General features: G+C 44.7%; 1 protein-coding gene across 1 annotated transcript in view; it reads right to left on the bottom strand.

The window, feature by feature from the left end:
• Nucleotides 1-18,451: 18,451 nt before the first annotated feature.
• Nucleotides 18,452-20,268, bottom strand: part of smc1b (structural maintenance of chromosomes 1B) — a 229,085-nt gene continuing 227,268 nt past the window's right edge. Inside the window, exons 23-24 of the mRNA XM_056282390.1 lie at nucleotides 19,562-19,631; nucleotides 18,452-18,586 (exon numbers count right to left, since the gene is read on the bottom strand). Of these exons, the coding sequence (XP_056138365.1) occupies nucleotides 18,452-18,586; nucleotides 19,562-19,631 (205 nt within the window). The remainder of the gene's footprint in view (nucleotides 18,587-19,561; nucleotides 19,632-20,268) is intronic.

Below are 20,268 nucleotides of genomic sequence, written 5' to 3'. Positions count from 1 at the left end.
AGCTAGGTTATCAAGGGCTTCAAAGGTGAGGAGCAGGATCTTGAAGTCAATATGGTATTTAACAGGGAGCCAATGGAGTTGCTGAAGAACAGGAGTGATACACTATATGTACATACGTATTGCGACACACCTCTTAATCATTGAATTCAGGTGTTTCATTCGGACCCATTGCCACAGGTGTATAAAATCAAGCAGCTAGCCATGCAGTCTGTGTTCACAAACATTTGTGAAAGAATGGGTCATTCTGAAGAGCTCAGTGAATTCAAGCATGGTACTGTCATAGGATGCCACCTTTGCAATAAGTCAGTTCATGAAATTTCTTCCCTGACACTTTGTTTCCTCCTAATTTCTCAGCTTCCCTGCCCTACCTATTTGCCAGTCCTGGGAGGACTTATTGACCCCTATACTTGACCGGAAAGAGGCCATTTCTCAGATCTATTCTTGTATTATGTCACTGGATAAACATTCTACCAGCAAAACTAAAGCGGCCTGGGAGCGTGAGTTGGGGGTTGAGTTGGCGGACAAGTGGTGGGATGGGGCAATTGACAGAGTACGCTCCACTAATTCCTGCGCCTGCCTCGGTCTCATTCAGTTCAAGGTTTTAGAGAGTACATTTTTCAAAATCAAGACTGTCTGAGATTTACCCAAATATGAGTGATTAATGTGATCACTGCCACGCCTCCCCATGCAACCTTACCCACATGTTTGTTCACTGCCCTAAGCTGCGAACGTACTGGGACTCTATTTTCAAAATCTTATCTGAGGCGCTAGAGATTGATCTGCAACCATGCCCCCGGAGCGCTCTCTGTGATATCCCAGAAGATCTGTTATCTCTGACCCCTACGCATGCAGACGTGGTGGCTTTCACATCCTTATTGGCACCGCGCAGGATTCTTCTTCAATGGAAGTCGCCCCACACCCCCTTGGGTCTCCCTATGGCTAAGTGATTTGATCCACTTTTTAAAACTTGAAAAAATTCTTGCTCAGAGGCTGCACCCACAAATTTACTGTGAGATGGCAGCCCCTCATTTCATACTTTGCCGCTCTGTGGAGGTTCCCCTCCGACGACCAGCAATGATTCTGAATCTTAATTTTAATTTATATTAATTTACAACAAGCCTCATTTACTCTTTCTCGTTGTACATTCCCTTTTTTCTTTTCTCTTTTTCTCCTGATGTTGTCTGTGTATTTTTTATTTGTATTTTTACGTATTTGTTTATTTATTTTTATTTATTTATTTTTTCAAGGGACCGTGTTGTTGGGAGGGAGGGGGATGAAATGGGGAGGGGGGAATGTTATATGCCCCCTCTGTTCTTGTTTGGTATAGTTTGTCTTTAAAAACCCAATAAAAAATTTAATGTAAGTGGTATTATTGAAAAGTGGAAGCATTTAGGAACAACAGCAACTCAGCCATGAAGTGGCAGGCCACGTAAAGTCACACAGCGGGGTCAACGAGTGCTGAGGCGCATAGTGCGTAAGAGTCGCCAACGTTCTGTTGACTCAATAACTGCAGAGTTCCAAACTTCCTCTGGCATTAACGTTAACACAAAAACTGTACGCCGGGAGCTTCATGGAATAGGTTTCCATGGCCAAGCAGCTGCATGCAAGCCTTACATGACCAAGCACAATGCCAAGCGTCGGATGGAATGGCGTAAAGCATGCTGCCACTGGACTCTGAAGCAGTGGAAACGTGTTCTGTGGAGTGTCGAATCATGCGTCTCTGTCTGGCAGTCTGATGGACGAATCTGGGTTTGGTAGATGCCAGGAGAACGTTACCTGCCTGACTGCATTGTGCCAACTGTAAAGTTTGGTGGAGGAGGGATAATGGTATGAGGTTGTTTTTAAAGGGTTGGGTTAGGCCCCTTAGTTCCAGTGAAGGGAAAAGTTAATGCTTCAGCATACCAAGACATTTTGGATAATTCTATGATTCCAACTTTGTGGGAACAGTTTGGGGAAGGCCCTTTTCTGTTCCAGCATAACTGTACCCCAGTGCAAAAAGCAAGGTCCATGAAGACATGGTTGGGTGAGTCTGGTGTGGAAGAACTTGATTGGCCTGCACAGAGCCCTGACCTCAACCCCATCGAACACCTTTGGGATGATCTAGAATGGAGATTGCAAGCCAAGTCTTCTCGTCCAAGATCAGTGCCTGACCTCACAAATGCTCTTCTGGACGAATGGGCAGAAATTCCCACAGATACACTCCAAAATCTTGTGGAAAGTCTTCCCAGAAGAGTGGAAGCTGTTATTGACCCTTTGCATGTGACGTCACGTTCCACTCACGGGGAATATGAACGCCATGACGGACGGCAGAAGACTTGGGCGTCAAATTTAAGGCAGCAGGCACGTTAGCTATAGTTCGACATTTCGTTGTTTGAAGCTAGTTTTTATTTTACTTTTGTTTTACTTTTATGGTACGATGGTGATTTCCTGCTGTGCCGTGCAGTGTGCCAACAGGCAAGGCCTGAACCTGAACTGACTATATATATATATACATATATATAATTACATATATATAATTATATATACACTACCGTTCAAAAGTTTGGGATCACATTGAAATATCCATATTTTTGAAGGAAAAGCACTGTACTGTTCAATGAAGATAACTTTAAACTAGTCTTAACTTTAAAGAAATACACTCTATACATTGCTAATGTGGTAAATGACTATTCTAGCTGCAAATGTCTGGTTTTTGGTGCAATATCTACATAGGTGTATAGAGGCCCATTTCAAGCAACTATCACTCCAGTGTTCTAATGGTACAATGTGTTTGCTCATTGGCTCAGAAGGCTAATTGATGATTAGAAAACCCTTGTGCAATCATGTTCACACATCTGAAAACAGTTTAGCTCGTTACAGAAGCTACAAAACTGACCTTCCTTTGAGCAGATTGAGTTTCTGGAGCATCACATTTGTGGGGTCAATTAAACGCTCAAAATGGCCAGAAAAAGAGAACTTTCATCTGAAACTCGACAGTCTATTCTTGTTCTTAGAAATGAAGGCTATTCCATGCGAGAAATTGCTAAGAAATTGAAGATTTCCTACACCGGTGTGTACTACTCCCTTCAGAGGACAGCACAAACAGGCTCTAACCAGAGTAGAAAAAGAAGTGGGAGGCCGCGTTGCACAACTGAGCAAGAAGATAAGTACATTAGAGTCTCTAGTTTGAGAAACAGACGCCTCACAGGTCCCCAACTGGCATCTTCATTAAATAGTACCCGCAAAACACCAGTGTCAACATCTACAGTGAAGAGGCGGCTGCGGGATTCTGGGCTTCAGGGCAGAGTGGCAAAGAAAAAGCCATATCTGAGACTGACCAATAAAAGAAAAAGATTAAGATGGGCAAAAGAACACAGACATTGGACAGAGGAAGACTGGAAAAAAGTGTTGTGGACGGATGAATCCAAGTTTGAGGTGTTTGGATCACAAAGAAGAACGTTTGTGAGACGCAGAACAAATGAAAAGATGCTGGAAGAATGCCTGACGCCATCTGTTAAGCATGGTGGAGGTAATGTGATGGTCTGGGGTTGCTTTGGTGCTGGTAAGGTGGGAGATTTGTACAGGGTAAAAGGGATTCTGAATAAGGAAGGCTATCACTCCATTTTGCAACGCCATGCCATACCCAGTGGACAGCGCTTGATTGGAGCCAATTTCATCCTACAACAGGACAATGACCCTAAACACACCTCCAAATTGTGCAAGAACTATTTAGAGCAGAAGCAGGCAGCTGGTATTCTATCGGTAATGGAGTGGCCAGCGCAGTCACCAGATCTGAACCCCATTGAGCTGTTGTGGGAGCAGCTTGACCGTATGGTACGCAAGAAGTGCCCATCCAACCAATCCAACTTGTGGGAGCTGCTTCTGGAAGCGTGGGGTGCAATTTCTCCAGATTACCTCAACAAATTAACAGCTAGAATGCCAAAGGTCTGCAATGCTGTAATTGCTGCAAATGGAGGATTCTTTGATGAAAGCAAAGTTTGATGTAAAAAAAAATCTTATTTCAAATACAAATAATTATTTCTAACCTTGTCAATGTCTTGACTCTATTTTCTATTCATTTCACAACATATGGTGGTGAATAAGTGTGACTTTTCATGGAAAACACAAAATTGTTTGGGCGATCCCAAACTTTTGAACGGTAGTGTATATATTATATATTTTAACCAAAAATTATGCATTTTCAATGGAATTAACACATTTCATATGAACAGTTAAGTATTTTTGCTAATAAGAACAATAAAAGTCTGAGATTTATGTGATATTTTTAAATGTTACCTTACATGAATGTGAGAAATGGTCAAAGTGGACATGAGAAAATGATTGTAATTTAACAAAAACAGCTAAAAATATACAAATTGTATATTTATTATTTAATTGTATTTTGCTTCATGCTAACCAGTACACTTGATTCAGTGGCTTCAGACACTGAAAACATTACTGACAGTTTTATTCTGCCTCCTTGTCCCCTTTAAATTTTGTGGACTCAAACTTAACACTTTCTATGGAATGACCCAAATGCTAGCTAGATGGCAAGACTGTCTAACCCAGTGTTTCTCAAACTTTTTTCAGCCAAGGCACCCTTTTTAAGTGCCTAAAATCTCAAGGCACCCCAGTGTAAAAATATAGCTAAAAACGACACTGCATCCCTCTATTAATGCAAATATCCTTTTTTATTTTTAGGGGACGGCGTGTATCAATGAACAGATAGGCAGACAGATAATAAGGTGGGTAAAGATATAACATCCCTCCAGAATAAAAAATAAAGTGTCAAAATAAGTCCTTCAAACTGCCATCCCCCTTCCCAGTATAATGAAGTGACAAGAACTTCACACAAAGAAATGGCAGGAACACTCCCATCTGTACTCTTCCATCCAGCCTCTGTACACACACACACACACACACACACACACAGAGACACCCACACACAACCCGCATTTAAAAAGTGAGATAGGCCTACATGTGCACATGAACACACACTCACGCACAAATATGCCACAACTGAGAGGCAGGAGTGCATAGGGGAGAGAGAGAGGCCGAGAGGGGGCGTGACTCACCATCAATGAGAGACATGGGCCTGGGAAGACGCACAAAGCTGCCCTATCCTTTCAGGGATGGATGAGAGGCAGACACGTAGATCCTGGTCCACAGTCCTTAGTCGCTCCCTGTACCTGTTCTTGATGTACGTCAGGCTTGAAAAACTCAGTTCACATAGATAGTTTGTGGAGAAGGGTAGTAGAATAGCAACAGCGCATCTTGAAGCCAATGGGTACTCGTTTCCCACTGATATCCAAAAGCTGTCCAGTTCCACATCACAAAATCTCATTTTCAAAGTGCGATCTTCCCTGATCTCCATCAGTTGTTCCTGTATTGGAAGTGAGCAGTCCTTTGCACTTTCCGTTGCACGCGCACTCCAAGGATCACGGACCCAGTCAAACTCAGCATATGACTCAGAGGGAAAATAGTGATTGAATCGCTCGTCAAGAGTGGTCAGATGCTGGGCTATTACGCCTGACAATGTGGTGTTGTTTGTATGCATATTGCACAGGGGAAACATATCCAGCCTGCCCTGGTCTACAAAGGAACGCCAGAGTGTGAGCTTGGACCTGAAGCCGCGTAGTTTGTCAGATGAGGAGAAGAGGGTTTCTTGTCTACCTTGCATTTTGATATTCAGCTCGTTTATGTGCTTAAATATGTCAGCCATATACGCGAGTTTTGCGCACCACTGCTCGTCTGCGAGTAGCTCTGCAAATGGAGGTTTCTCGTCTATCACGAAGGCCCTCAATTCTTCTCTTAACTCGTACACTCGGGTCAAAACTTTACCCCGTGAAAGCCATCGGACAGCCGTGTGTAACAACAAGCTTTGATGCTCTGCTCCCATTTCCTCGCAAAGAATGGAAAAAATGCGGCTCTTTAACGGGCGCGCCTTGATGTAATTAACCATGTCCACTGCTTTGTTCAGTACGTCGGAAAGTTCTTTTGGTAGCGTCTTAGCAACAAGTGCCTCTCGGTGAAGGAAGCAGTGGGTTGTTCGTATATCAGGGTTTTGCGCTTTGGCCCTGGTAATGAAACCTTTGACACTGCCCGTCATTGCAGCCGCGCCGTCGGTGCAAATACTGATACAGTTCTTCCAGCTCAAACCACCCTTGTCAAGATACTCAGTTGTCACACGGAAGATTTCTTCTCCTGTAGTTTTGTTGGGGAGCAGTTTGCAAAATAAAAAGTTCTCTCTAATACGGCCCCCATCAACAAAGCGAACATTTGCTAAAAGCTGAGCGTGCCCGCTCACATCAGTTGACTCGTCGAGTTGTAAGGAGAAATGTCCACTGGCCTTGATTTTATCCAAAACGACATCTTCAATATCGGCAGACATGCTATTGATTCGCCTCGCTATTGTGCAGTCTGACAGCGGGACCTTGGCTACTTCTTTGGCAGCTTGTGGGCCAAGCATTTTGGTAACGATTGCCGTGCAAGCAGGTATTATGACGGACTCTGCGATTGTGTGGGGCTTCTTGGCTTTCGCTACTATTTCTGCTACGAGGTAGCTGGCCTCCAGAGCCTTCTCGGATACTTTGGCAGCTTTACACATGACTTTCTCTTGCCGCGATTGCTGGGTTTTAAGGCGAACAAAGTACTCCTTTGTCTTTGTCTTTTTAGCCTTGCCCTTGCTAGTAGCCTTGCCCTTACTAACATTAGCATCTCCCGGTGGTATGACGGGTGCAGACGACTCCGAACTGGAGGATAAAAGCCGGTTGTTGCTAGAAGAAGGCTCCGGTTCACTGTCAGTGTCTGTTGAAGTATCCCCATCTGTTGGAGCTTCTGGTGGGACTTTTCTTTTTAGGAAACGATCCATGGCTTGGTTTTGGGTTTTAGCGGCATCAAAATGTCAGGACGTGTAAAATGATAACAACGATGCCCTGACCTTACGTGACCGCGCACTGCACTGACCCGTATGTAACGTGGGAGGGGAAATGGGCACGCGAGACAGTTTCTCATGAGTATGTAGGCTATTTATTTATCTGAAATGAATTTATTTATCCATTTATTTATTCATCCATTCATTTATTCAGTAACATTTTGTAAAATAAATTAGTATTTTAATTTTTGATAATTGATATGAAAAATGTTAGATTTGCAAATTTTTTCACGGCACCCCTGACGCTGTCAGACGGCATACCAGGGTGCCGCGGCATACAGTTTGAGAAACGCTGATCTAAAACAAAGGGGGGTGCCAGTTATTCCAATGGAAGCTAATCTTTCTAGGAGGATGTTATGTCAAGATGGCGGCGTGCTGGACGCAGCGGCTACTGTGGTTCCCTGTTCAGTGTCGTGTTTTCTTTGTTATTTATACGTTAGTTTTAAGTTTATTTACAAGTGTAGGTCATGCACTCTTCTACAACCGCCAGGAACTATTAAACCTCAGAACGGATTACTCACTTCCCTCCACCATCACGGACAATTTCCCCATCCATATTATCCGCTCATCGGTCTCGCAGTGGAAACGCTGCCCCCGTCGGCAACGTAATCAAGAGGGGAAAACGTGGCGGGCTACATGCTAAGCTAAGTAGCGTTCCCTTCAAAGTTTCCCTCCCCAGCATCTTTATGGCTAATGTCTGACCGTTAGCTAACAAAATGGACGAGATAAGACTCAGGCTGTCCTCTCAGAAAAGGCTGCAGAACTGCTGTCTGCTGATGTTTATGGAGACTTGGCTCAACAGCAACATAGCCGACTCGGCAGTCGAGCTAGCGGGCCGCACAGCCTTCCGTGCCGACAGGACAGCGGACTCCGGCAAGATCCGCGGAGGAGGTTTGAGTATTTATGTCAATAACTCTTGGTGCAAGAGTTATTGACCTATCGTTGAAAGGCATTGCTCTGCTGCTCTCGAGCTCCTTATGATTCAGTGCAGGCCTTTTTACCTGCCCAGGGAGCTAACGGCCATTACCATCGCCGCTGTATACATCCCCCCACATGCTAATGCTAAGATAGCACTTAAGCAGCTACAATGTGCCATCGGCAGACAACAGACCAAACACCCTGACAATGCCTTTATCATAAGTGGTGACTTTAATCAGGCTAACGTCAGGGCTGTATTGCCCAAATTCCATTAGCATGTCTCCTGCCCCACTAGGGGATAAAACACCCTGGACCATCTCTATACAAACATCAAGGACTCATACAAAGCTACCCCCTGCCCTCATCTGGGGCATTCTGACCACCTCTGCCTGTTCCTGGTCCCAGCCTACAAACTCCTAATAAAACGGGTCAAGCTAGCAGTTAAGACAATCACTGTCTGGCCAGAAGGAGCAGTCTCTGAACTCCAGGACTGTTTTGAAAACACAGACTGGAGTATTTTTGCACATTCAGCTACCCATGGCTCCCATATAGACATTAATGAACAGACATCTGCCATACTAGCCTACATTAACTTTTGTACTGAGAGTGTCACAACAAAAAAATCGGTCCGCACCTTTCCAAACCAGAAACCCTGGATGAGCAGTGAGGTCCGACAGCTGCTGAAAGTCCGGGATGCAGCATTTAAGTCAGGTAACTGTGAGGCCTACAGCGCAGCCAGATCCAACCTCAAAAAGGGCATCAGAACAGCCAAACATAAATATTCCCCATGAATAGAGGACCACTTTCAGAATAACTCTGATCCTCGGCGAATGTGGCAAGGCATTCAGTCTATCACAGACTACAAAAGCTCTATTTGCGGTCCCACTGTCCATGATGCCTCCCTGCCAGACAAGCTAAATCATTTCTATACCCGCTTCGACAAGGACAATACTGACCCAGCCACAAAAATCCCCAGCCACCCAAAAAACCAGGTGCTCACTCTATCAGTCGAAGAGGTCAGAGAATCACTGCGCAGAGTGAACACACGGAAGGCTGCCGGACCAGAAGGCATACCAGGTTGGGTCTACCGGGAATGTGCCGACCAGCTGGCTGAGGTCTTCACACCTGTATTTAACCTCTCAAAGTCCCGATCTAAAGTCCCGGCATGCTTTAAGACCACCTCTATCATTCCTGTCTCCAAGAAACCAACATCCACATGTCTGAATGACTACTGACCCATAGCACTCACCCCCATTGCCATGAAGTGCTTTGAGAGACTGGTTCTGGCTCACATCAAAAACATTATCCCCCCCGGCATTCGACCCACATCAGTTTGCCTACCGTCCCAAAAGGTCTACTGAGGATGCCATTGCCACTGCCCTGCACGTTGCTCTGACCCACCTTGAACTTAACAACACATACATCCGGATGCTGTTTATAGATTACAGCTCTGCCTTCAACACTATCATCCCCGCCAAACTAACCACCAAACTCCTCTCCCTTGGCCTCAACCCCTCCCTCTGTAACTGGATCCTGGACTTCCTGACCAACAGACCGCAGTCTGTTAGGTTAGGTGACCACTCCTCCTCCACCCTGACCCTCAGCTCAGGTGCCCCTCAAGGCTGTGTTCTGAGCCCCCTCCTTCTCTCCCTCTTTACCCACGACTGCCTGCCAACTCACCCTTCAGATGTTATAGTTAAGTTTGCAGATGACACCACAGTCATTGGCCGTATCACCAACAATGACGAGATGGCCTACAGAGACGAGATTGAGCACCTCGCATCATGGTGTACTACCAACAATCTTGTCCTTAATGTGCAGAAGATGAAGGAGCTGATTGTGGACTTCAGGAGGTCTAGAAGCTGCAGCCACTCCCCCATACACATCAATGGGGTGGAAGTGGAGCGTGTTTCCAGCTTTTAATTCCTTGGAGTCCACATCAGCGGGGACCTTTCGTGGACATTAAACACCCAGGCCCTTGTGAAAAAGGCCCAACAACGCCTGCATTTCCTGAGGAGGCTGAGGAGCACCCGTCTACCCCCCAAAATTCTCACCAACTTCTACCACTGCACCGTAGAGAGCATCCTTACCATCTGCATCTCAGTGTGGTGCGGCAACTGCACCTCAGTAGACCAGAAAGCTCTGCAGCGGATAGTCAAGGCGGCCCAGCATATCACTGGTACCCAGCTCCCAGCCATAAAAGACATTTATCACAAACGCTGCCTTCGAAGGGGTCTGAGCATCAGCAGAGATCCCACCCACCCCAAGCATGGACTGTTCTCCCCCCTGCACTCTGGGAGGCGCTACAGGAGCCTCAGAGCCCGCACCACCAGGCTCAAAAACAGCTTCTTTCCACAAGCTGTTGCCCACCTGAACCTGGCTACCCACTGAATGTCTGTAGATATTTTTAAATATTTTGTACTCCAGCTCTCTTTTAACTTATTTTTAGCTTTGGTCTTCATGTGCGTATATCTTATATTGTGTTTTCTGTATTTGTCTGTGTCTGTCTTGCACTGTTTGGTGAAGCCACAGCCCTCATTTCATTTTAAACATGTGCCTGCACATTGTTTTTAATGACAATAAAATTGAATTGAATTATGTGAGATGGTATCAAAGGCTACACTCAGATCAAGGAGGACAAGTATGGTTAAGAGCCCAGAGTCAGCTGCCATCAACAGATCATTAGTGATTTTCAGCAAGGCTGTCTCCGTACTGTGCATGGAGCAAAAACCAGACTGAAATTGTCTATGAATGTTCTCATTCATCAAGGTCATGGTTATCCAAAGGAGTTGAATCAAGTGCAACTGGACTTGGTATATATCCGTGAAGACGTTTCGCCTCTCATCCAAGAGGCTTCCTCAGTTCGTGCCTTTCTGACTAGACCTAGCTAGTCTGACTGGCTGGTGATGAGACTCAGAATTTATCCTCTTGGAGTCGTTGTCAGAGCTATAGATGTCCATGGCTCTTTGTCTCCCGATGTTTAACCAACGCCCGTCGCTAACAGAGCCATAGATATGAGTGGCTCTTTTGTGTACCGATGTTTGGCCACGCCCGTCGTTATCAGAGCTATTGATATGCGTGGCTCTCCTATGCTCCGATGTCCAGCTGCGACCGTCGCCATCGGAGCTATTGATTTGCATTTGTTTAGCAGCAACGGTCGTTGGGGGTGTAGTTTCGACTTCATTATTCAGTGGTCATGAGAGTCGGTGGAGCCGTTAGTGACCGACTGTTGTTCTTGGAGGCTAGGCTTCTTGAGTCTCCTGGGTAGAGATGAAAGGACGGCATTGTAAGTGGAGATAGGTGGTGTCGCAGACCTCCTCCTCTGTTGAGGGATGGTTTTTCCCGTTTCGCATAGATGGCTTCCTTCACCCCTCTTTCAAACCATCTATCTTCTCTGTCCAAAATGTGTACGTTGCTGTGTGTCTTCTCCTTTAGGTGTAGATAGACTGCTGAGTCTTGTCCTGAGGAGTTTGGCCTTCTGTGTTGGGCCATCCATTTGTGTAGTGGTTGTTTGGTTTCTCCTATGTATAGGTCAGTGCAATCCTCATTGCATTGTACAACATACACCAGATTGCTTTTTTGGGTGTGTGGTACACGGTCTTTGGGATGAACCGGTCTTTGTTGGAGTGTGTTGCTGGGTTTGAAGTATACCGGGATGCAGTGTTTGTTGAAAATTCTCCTGAGTTTCTCGGAGACCCAAGAAACATACGGGATGACTGTGCTATCCCTTCTGTTCCTTTTCTCCTCGTCGCTCACCTGGTTGGTCTTTTCGGAACGTGTTGCAGTTTTCACAAAGGTCAAACTGGGGTAGCCGCAGGTTTTTAAAGCTCCCCTCAGGTGTTTCTGTTCTTCTCATTGGGCCTGAGTGCTGCTGGGCACATTGTCAGCTCTGTGTTGCAAAGTTCTGACGATGCTCAGGTTGTGTTCCAGAGGGTGGTGTGAGTCGAAAAGTAGATATTGGTCTGTGTGTGTAGGTTTCCTGTAAACCCCAGTGTGGATGCTCCTGTCTTCTCCAATGTGGATGTCACAGTCCAAGAAGGACAAACTGTTGTTCTTTACATCTTCCCTTGTGAACTTAATGTTCTTGTCCACTGAGTTGATGTGTTTGGTAAACGCTTGAACCTCTTGTGTTTGGATTTTGACCCATGTGTCGTCCACATATCTGAACCAGTGGCTGAGAGGTGTTCCTCTGAAGGGGTTCAGGGCCCTGTGTTCTACCTCTTCCATATATAAGTTGGCCACAGTGGGCGATACTGGTGAGCCCATTGCACAGCCGTGTTTCTGTCTGTAAAACTGCAGCCGTGTTTCTGTCTGTAAAACTGGCCCCTGATTTGGAAATCTGTAGTGTTCAGGCAAAGGTCCAGTAGTTGGCAAATCTGATCTGGGCTGAGGTTGGTCCTATCGTGGAGGGTGTCGTCCCATAGCAAACGTTGCCTCACAGTTTCCAAAGCCTCCATGGTTGGGATGCAGGTGAATAACGAGGTCACGTCGTAGGATACCATGGTTTCATCTGGTTCCAGTTTTACGCCTTGGACCTTGTCCACGAAGTCATTGGAGTTTTGGATATGGTGAGGTGTTTCGCCCACTAAGGGGTCAAGATGTTGGCTATATGTTTGGCAATGTTGTACGTGACCGAGTTTATGCTGCTGACGATGGGCCTGAGGGGGGTTCCATCTTTATGGATCTTAGGGAGTCCATATGCATGGAATGTTATCTTGTGGGTAGAGACGGTGGTATTGTATCCGATCAATGGTTCCTCGTTTCTGTAGTTTCTGTAGGTACTCTATCATTCTCCTCTTGTTACCACTAGTAGGATCGCGTCTCAGAGGTTCATAGGTGTTGTTGTCGCTGAGTAATGTCGTGATCTTGGTGTGGTAGTCTGTTGTGTTGAGGATAACTGTGCATCTCCCCTTATCTGCTGGAAGGATAGTGATATTTTCATCCTTGCTCAGGGCTGTCACGGCTTTCCTTTCCTCCATGGTTAGGTTGGAAGGAGGGAGTTTCACATTGGACAGAGCTGCTGATACCTTTAACCTAAGCTGTTCTGCCTCGGTTTCCGTTAGCTTGTTTTTCCTTATGGCTGGTTCTGTGGATGTGATGAGGTCAACTATAGGTAGTTGTTTGGGTGTCATGGCGAAGTTCAGTCCTTTGGCTAAGACCTCCTTCTCTGATTGGGAAAGTACCTTGTCTGACAGATTCTTGAGCCATCTGTTCTGCGTTCCGTTTTGTGTGGGATGTTCTGTCTTTTGTCTCCAGGTAAGTATATCTGCTTGTCTAGTGTTGGTTCGTCGCTGTAAGTTTTGAAACTTCCTTGTCTGCCTTTCTTTGGTTTTGTGGTGTTGAGATAATTGGGCTTTCTTGGTGAAATCAGTGATCCTCTCCAAGACTGCACCAGGTAAGTGGGATGTTATTTGCTGGAGTAGTTGGTCAGATTTCTCCTTCAGCCCTTCAATAGTGAAATGGACCTGTCTCACTCTGTCATTCAGGAGTTGATTCTGTGCCTTCTCTATGAGTCTGTCTGCTCTATGTCCTTTCATTGTGGTACACAGGCGCAGGCTAGGGGGTATGAGCCTGTGTTGTCTGCATCTCAGATTGAATCGCAAGTGGTTTCTGTAGTCTGCAATCTTCCGAGCCATCCTTTCATATTCCCTCACCATTTTAAGGGTGTCAGACCCAAATTGTTCCGCAACATGTCTGAACATGTCAGAATTATTATTCTGAGTCTCATCACCAGCCAGTCAGACTAGCTTCGTCTAGTCAGAAAGGCATGAACAGAGGAAGCCTCTTGGATGAGAGGCAAAACATCTTCACGGATATATACCAAGTCCAGTTGCACTTGATTCAACTCCTTTGGACAGACTGAAATTGTTCAAACAGATTGTTGTTAGTCAAGTGAGCATGTACCTGAGATGCGACTGTTCTTTCAAGTGTTTAAGAAAGAAATGGTATAATTAGATTGGGCGAAAATTATTCAAATTGTTGGGGTCTCTACCAGGTTTCTAAGGGCCTGTTCCCTGAAGGGGAGTAATGAGATACAGGTAGTCCCCAGGTTACAAGTGCCTGTACTTACAAACGGGCCTCCGTAAAGCCTATTATTTAAAAAAAGAAAAACTGAGTTACACACAGGGCGGTATGGTGGCACAGTGGTTAGCACGGTCACCTCACAGCAAGATCCTGGGTTCGAGCCCCAGGGTGGTCCAACCTTGGGGGCCATCCTCCGTGTGGGGTTTGCATATTCTCCCCGTGTCTGCGTGAGTTTCCTCCGGGTGCTCCGGTTTCCTCCCACAGTCCAAAGACATTTAGGTCAGGTGAATCAGCCGTACTAAATTGTCCCTGGGTGCGTGTGTATGTGTGTGGGCCCTGTGATCATCTGGCGGCCTGTCCAGAGTGTCTCCCACCCTGCTGCCCAATAACTGCAGGGATAGGCTCCAGCATCCCCGAGACCCTGAGTAAGGATAAGCGGTTTGAAGAATGAATGAATGAGTTACACTCAATGGTTCGTACTTACGAATGGACTACTATGCGCAATATTGAAAACACTGTGCGTTTTAGGTGGTTCATGGGCCCGAGGGAGAACAATGCCACGCCGTCGTCACCATTTTTTTTAAAATTTCTGATTTTCTCCCAATTTAGTGGCCAATTGCTCCCTATTTTAGTTCAAACATCCACCCTCGTACTGCACGTGTTCGCCAACAGCATCTCTCCAGCCGGCAGTCTCGAAGGAGATGCCTCGCCACTTTCCATGACAAGGCGAATCCAGGCCGAACCACAGCTTTTTCCGACATACAAAGAGACACATTCATGTGACGAACACAAGCGAACTCCGTCCCCCTCCCAAAGACAGCGTTGCCAATTATTGCTGCTTCATCGAGTCCAGTGGGCAACTGCATCGACACAAAGCTGATGCTTAGACCGCAACACCACCGCGGACCCTGTCGTCACCATTTTAAGTCCGATCACGTAAACATTGTTGTGTGCATTGTTTTCACTTCAATTTTTTTGTGTTTACCGTTGTAATCATGGCTTCAAAGCATAAATCAGATGCAAGTGATGGTCGATGATCTCAATTGAAACAAAAGTGGAAATAATAAAGTGTTCAGAGAGAGGTGAAACGCCAACAAACATTGGAAAAGCATTAGGCTACAGTTGATCAACGACCGGGACAATTATAAAGCACAAGGAGAGAGTAATTGAGTATGTAAAAGGCTCTGTCCCAATGAAAGCGACAATTATCACTAAGCAACGCAGTCATTTCATTATCAAAATGGAAAGGCTATTGGTAATTTGGTTAGAGGAACAAAATCAGCCTAATATTCCTATTACGCTGATTTTAATTACTACTGCAGTATGCAAGACTTCAATTGGAACAAGAGTATGTGTTGACCTTTAATTTTCTTTATTTTTCTATCTAAACAGTTTAATAAATGTTTCTTTAATGTTTTTATATCTATACACACATTCTCTCTCTCAATTATAAATACTGTACTGTAGTTACCATCCATCCATTATCCAAGCTGCTTATCCGAATTTGGGTTGCAGGAAGCTGGAGCCTACCCCAGCAGTCATTGGGCAGCAGGCAGGGAGACACCCTGGACAGGCGGTCAATCCATCACAGGGCCATTTATTATTATTACTACATTATTTATGATGTTTTAGGTAAAATATATTATATACTAAGACAAACATTTGACTAATTGATGCTAGTTGTGAACTGTACATAACTGTTCTGACTTACATACAAATTCGAATTACAGACAGATTCAAAACGGAACTTGTTCATAATCTGGGAACTTCCTGTACAACACACGTAGTATGGGATATCACGCCCTCACTTGGTCTGACTGAAGACACCTTTATTCATGCCTGCAAGGCAAGACCTGTTGAGACATGTATCCAGGCTCAGACGGGTACATACACCACGTCACCACCGATATGCCTCAGTTCAGAAGCTGTTCTTCACTGAGCCCCATCGGTGATGCAAGGCAAGGTAGTGTTGTACCTCTCCTTCAGGGAACAGTAGTTACAGTCATAACATTATGTTCCCTTTCAGTCAATTTATTCGGTAAAACACATATAGTCTATTACTACTTTCGGCTGCTCCCGTTAGGAGTCGCCACAGCAGATCATCCATTTCCATTTCTTCCTGTCCTCTGCATCTTCTTCTGTCACGCCAGCCACCTGCATGTCCTCTCTCACCACACCCATAAACCTCCTCTTTGGCCTCCCTCGTATGGGACATACATCCATGCCCTGCAGAGTAGCACCAAACCACAACACTCCTGATGCTTTATTGCATCACAGAGCCAGCAGACAGGACAGAGTGAGCCACTACATCCAAGCGATAAAATGGAACAAAAGCATACAGTGTCGCCCAGCTAGCCACAGCACAGATGTCTCCAATGGACACCCCTTTAAATAGTGCCCATGATGCTGTCAGCCCCCTGGTTGAATGTGCCTGCATGCCCTCACGTATAGCAAGACCCTTACTGTCTGTCGTAAGCCAGAGAGATAGCCTCCACAATCCAGTGGGAGAGCCGCTGATTTGACAAAGCCTTACCCCGTGCAGGATTGGCAGAACAAGCGAACAGCTGGTCACACAACCTTGTATCCTGAGTGCACTCTGTATAAGTGCATAGCGCACGTACAGGACATAAGGAATGCAATCTTTGCTGCTCTTCAGAAGCAAATGGAGGAGGAGAAAAGGAGAACAGTTCAATTGCATTGATGTGTAAGATATGTGCATAATCTTAGGGGCATAGGCCATATATTTTTTCCTATATCCACAGATAGAAACGGATGAAAGAGGAAGGGGAGTTAAAAAATGATTAGAATAGGTATACTTATGATTAAATTAAGTTCTCTTTCAAATCAAACATCCCAAGATATGAGTGGAAAGTATTGATCTTGCACCTGCATTCATAGTTTTTTTTTTTTTGTTTTTACTCAGATGTAGCTTAACCATGTCAAGTGATACGCTACCTCAGTACACTTTAACAAATATTACTGGAACCACTACAGAAAACTGCGTATGGACATTTAATATCCAGGAATTCACATTATTATATACGTATATACACTACCACTAACTTTAACATCCCTGTATGAAATTGGCCACAATTTCGAACAGTGACCATACATGGTCCAGCCATATATTAGGTTTTGACCTAGTCTTGTCTTGTTAATATAAACTGACTGGCTATAGTCAAGTCAAGTCAATGGGGCAGCATCCGAGTGATGTCAAAGCATCGCTGTCACTATGGATACGTCACAGGAAGTCAGAAATGCGGAGCACATTAGACAGTACAGCATGGCTGTTTTTACAACACCAACTCACGCATATGCTGCCATATATCCGATAATATTAAATTACGCAAAAAACGAAGAAAATTACAACAAACTGCTTACTTCTAATGTAGTCTAGTGCATCCGATGTCTGACTTCCGTTTGCTGCGAAGCTTCCGCTTCCGCTCGGGAAGGGCTAAAAATAGCTCATGGACGCTGCCCTATTCAAGTCAATGTCATTTGTATAGCCCAATATCACAAATTACCAATTTGCCTCAGTGGGCTTTACAGCAATACAACATCCTGTTCTTAGACCCTTGCATTGGATAAAGAACAACTCCCTAAAAAAAAAAAAACCTTTAACAGGTAGAAAAATAGGAAGAAACCTCAGGGAGAGCAACAGAGGAGGGATCACTCTCCCAAGATAGACAGATGTGCAATGATGTGTGTACAGAATAAAATATAACTTACAGAATACAACATTGAAAGAGGACAACTGAATTATAATGGAATTATCATCGTATATGAAATATATGAGGAGGAGGATGCCAAGCAGTGTCCAGATGCCCCTGGCACAACTTGGGACCTGAGCCATGCGACCACCATCACCGTTTAGACCTGGCAGGAGGTCAAACAACACATGCACACAAGAGTCGCATCACACCATTCACATACATGGGAGAAGCGGCAAGAAAAAAACAGTCACACATTGGACTGAGAGAAGGATATAACACTGAAGCAGGATAACAAAATTATATGGACTTATAAGATATATAAAAAAATTTGATTGAGGAGGATGCCAAGCAGTGTCCAGGTGGTGACCACCGTCACCAAGGAGACCTGGGAGGAGGACAGACTACACGTGCACACGGGGACTCATATCATCATAGTGAAGTAAAATCTCATCCAAATGACCCAGTGAGCCATGTTGCTATTGCGTTTTTTCCGTTTAGTTGATGCCCTTTTGTGACGGCTAAACTCAGCAAGTGTATTGTGACAAACACCGCCTGCTCTATATATCAGCGCTAACACCAGCAGGCTTGGCACCCAGATGGCAATTCAGACAAGCTGTGCTAAGGTAGAAACTTATTTCAACATTGAAATTATGTACATAAAACTTTTGCTTTATCCAAAGTTCCAAATGTACCATCTATCATGCCAGGGGGTGTCTCATCACTCGTTGTTCACTGTTAGATTGACTCTGTGCTGCTTCCAAAAATGCAAGAGGAGTTTGGGGTCAAAAGGGATATTGTGATTAATTTGCATTATTTTGTTTAACATATTAAAGTTTACAAATTAATTGTGTGCATTAAAGTGTTAATTTTGGCAGCCCTAGTATTAAGTGATGGTGATGTTGTTTACCTCTGGATAAACCCCCAGCAGAGCATCAGCCCTAGAATAGAACTCCTCCTTTAGGGAGATGACGATGATCTGCATGTTCTTCCTGGATTCCTCTCTGATGAAATTGGTCACCTGGACACAGAAAAATCCCACTGGTATGTAACAACACGCAAACACTCACATAAGCCATCCATACAGTTATACACAGGCAAATGCATACATGCATACGCAGGGGCGCGCACACACACACACATACACACACACACACACACACACACACACACACAGGCTGACACACTACCAGCAGCCATACCAACATGTACCCGGGTTCTGCTGAATGACAGCAGGTGTGGGCTTGGCTAGTACTTGGATAGGAGACCTCTCGGGAAAACTGAGTTGCTGCTGGAAGTGGTGTTGGTAGGCCAGCAGGGGACAGTCTTCCCTCTGGTCCTAATAAAAAAAAATAAATAAAAAAAAAATATCCTAGTGCAGTGATGGGGACACTGTGCTGTAGGAGACACCTTCCTTCGGATGAGACGTAACCGAGGTCCTGACTCACTGTGGTGATTGAAGATCCCACAGCACTTATCGCAAAGACTAGGGGGCCTTCAGTGACCTGTTAAGATTCCCAACCTGGCTCTCTCCATCTGGTCACCTAATCATCCCCCAATGTAACTGGCTCAATGATTCCCCCCCCCCCTCTTCACCTCAAGCTGATGTGTGGTGAGCGTTCTGGTGCAAAATGGCTGCCGTGCATCACCCAGGTGGGTGCTGCACATTGGTGGTGGTTGAAGTTAGGTTCTCCCTGTCACTTTGAAGAGCTTTGGGTATCAAGATATAGTGCTATTTAAATGTAATCCATTATTATTATTATCAACACACACACACACACACACACACACAGAGCTGGACTTGCTGTAACAAACTCTTATTACCATCAAACCAGTAACTAAAGTCATTATTAACAGAATATTTTTAGTTTCCTCCACATAAAGAGTCCTTCTTACACTCAGTAAGCTTGTGGATGCTGGTTGAATAGACCAGAATAATACCGTACGACTACAGCAGAGCACAGAAAAAAGGTCCCACTTATTTACATATTCTTACCTTTCCAATATTAGAGTTGTCCAGGGCTGCATCGACCTCGTCCAAGATAAAGAAAGGAGCAGGACGGAAGCTGTGAAAAATTACAAACATCAAGCTGCCTTCACCATGTGAATTACAGTTTAGGCATTTCTCCAGTTTTCTTTTTAAGCGCTTTAAAGCACGATAAGTGTAAGACAATAAACATAACTAGGATACAATTTCATCTGTTGGTCATTTAAAACAATAAATGTTCAAAACTGCCTTGATAAAAGATGTAAGAAATACTCATGTTGAAATAATCATTTATGATAGCAGCAAGTTAGAGATATGTGAGCTAGGGGAAAAAAGTGTTTTCTTGTCTTTTTTAAAAAGGCATTGGATTTCAGTGAAGGTTACAAGGGAAGAGAGAGACAGAGGATAAAGGGACAGGTTAAGAAATTATTTAAAATGAGTTTCAAGGTCACAATGGAAGATGATGAATTCCTAACATGAGATTCAACTCACCTGACCAGGATCATTTGTTTCTGAGACCTAGTTAGTTAGGAAGTTTAGCATTGAACTTACTTAGCTACTAATATGACTTTATACAAACAATCAAACTGCTATTGCAGTAATGGAAATTAGTGGGGTTGCCTGAGCAATTACTTTTTTGATGTATTTTATTTTTCAACCTGTGTGGTCAATAGTTCAGCTGTTAGGCACAATTGCAGTTAGCCAAATATATGGGA

Source organism: Lampris incognitus, chromosome 6 (genome assembly GCF_029633865.1).
Source record: "Lampris incognitus isolate fLamInc1 chromosome 6, fLamInc1.hap2, whole genome shotgun sequence".
NCBI lineage: Eukaryota > Metazoa > Chordata > Actinopteri > Lampriformes > Lampridae > Lampris > Lampris incognitus.
This window is presented reverse-complemented; position numbering and strand designations above follow the sequence as displayed.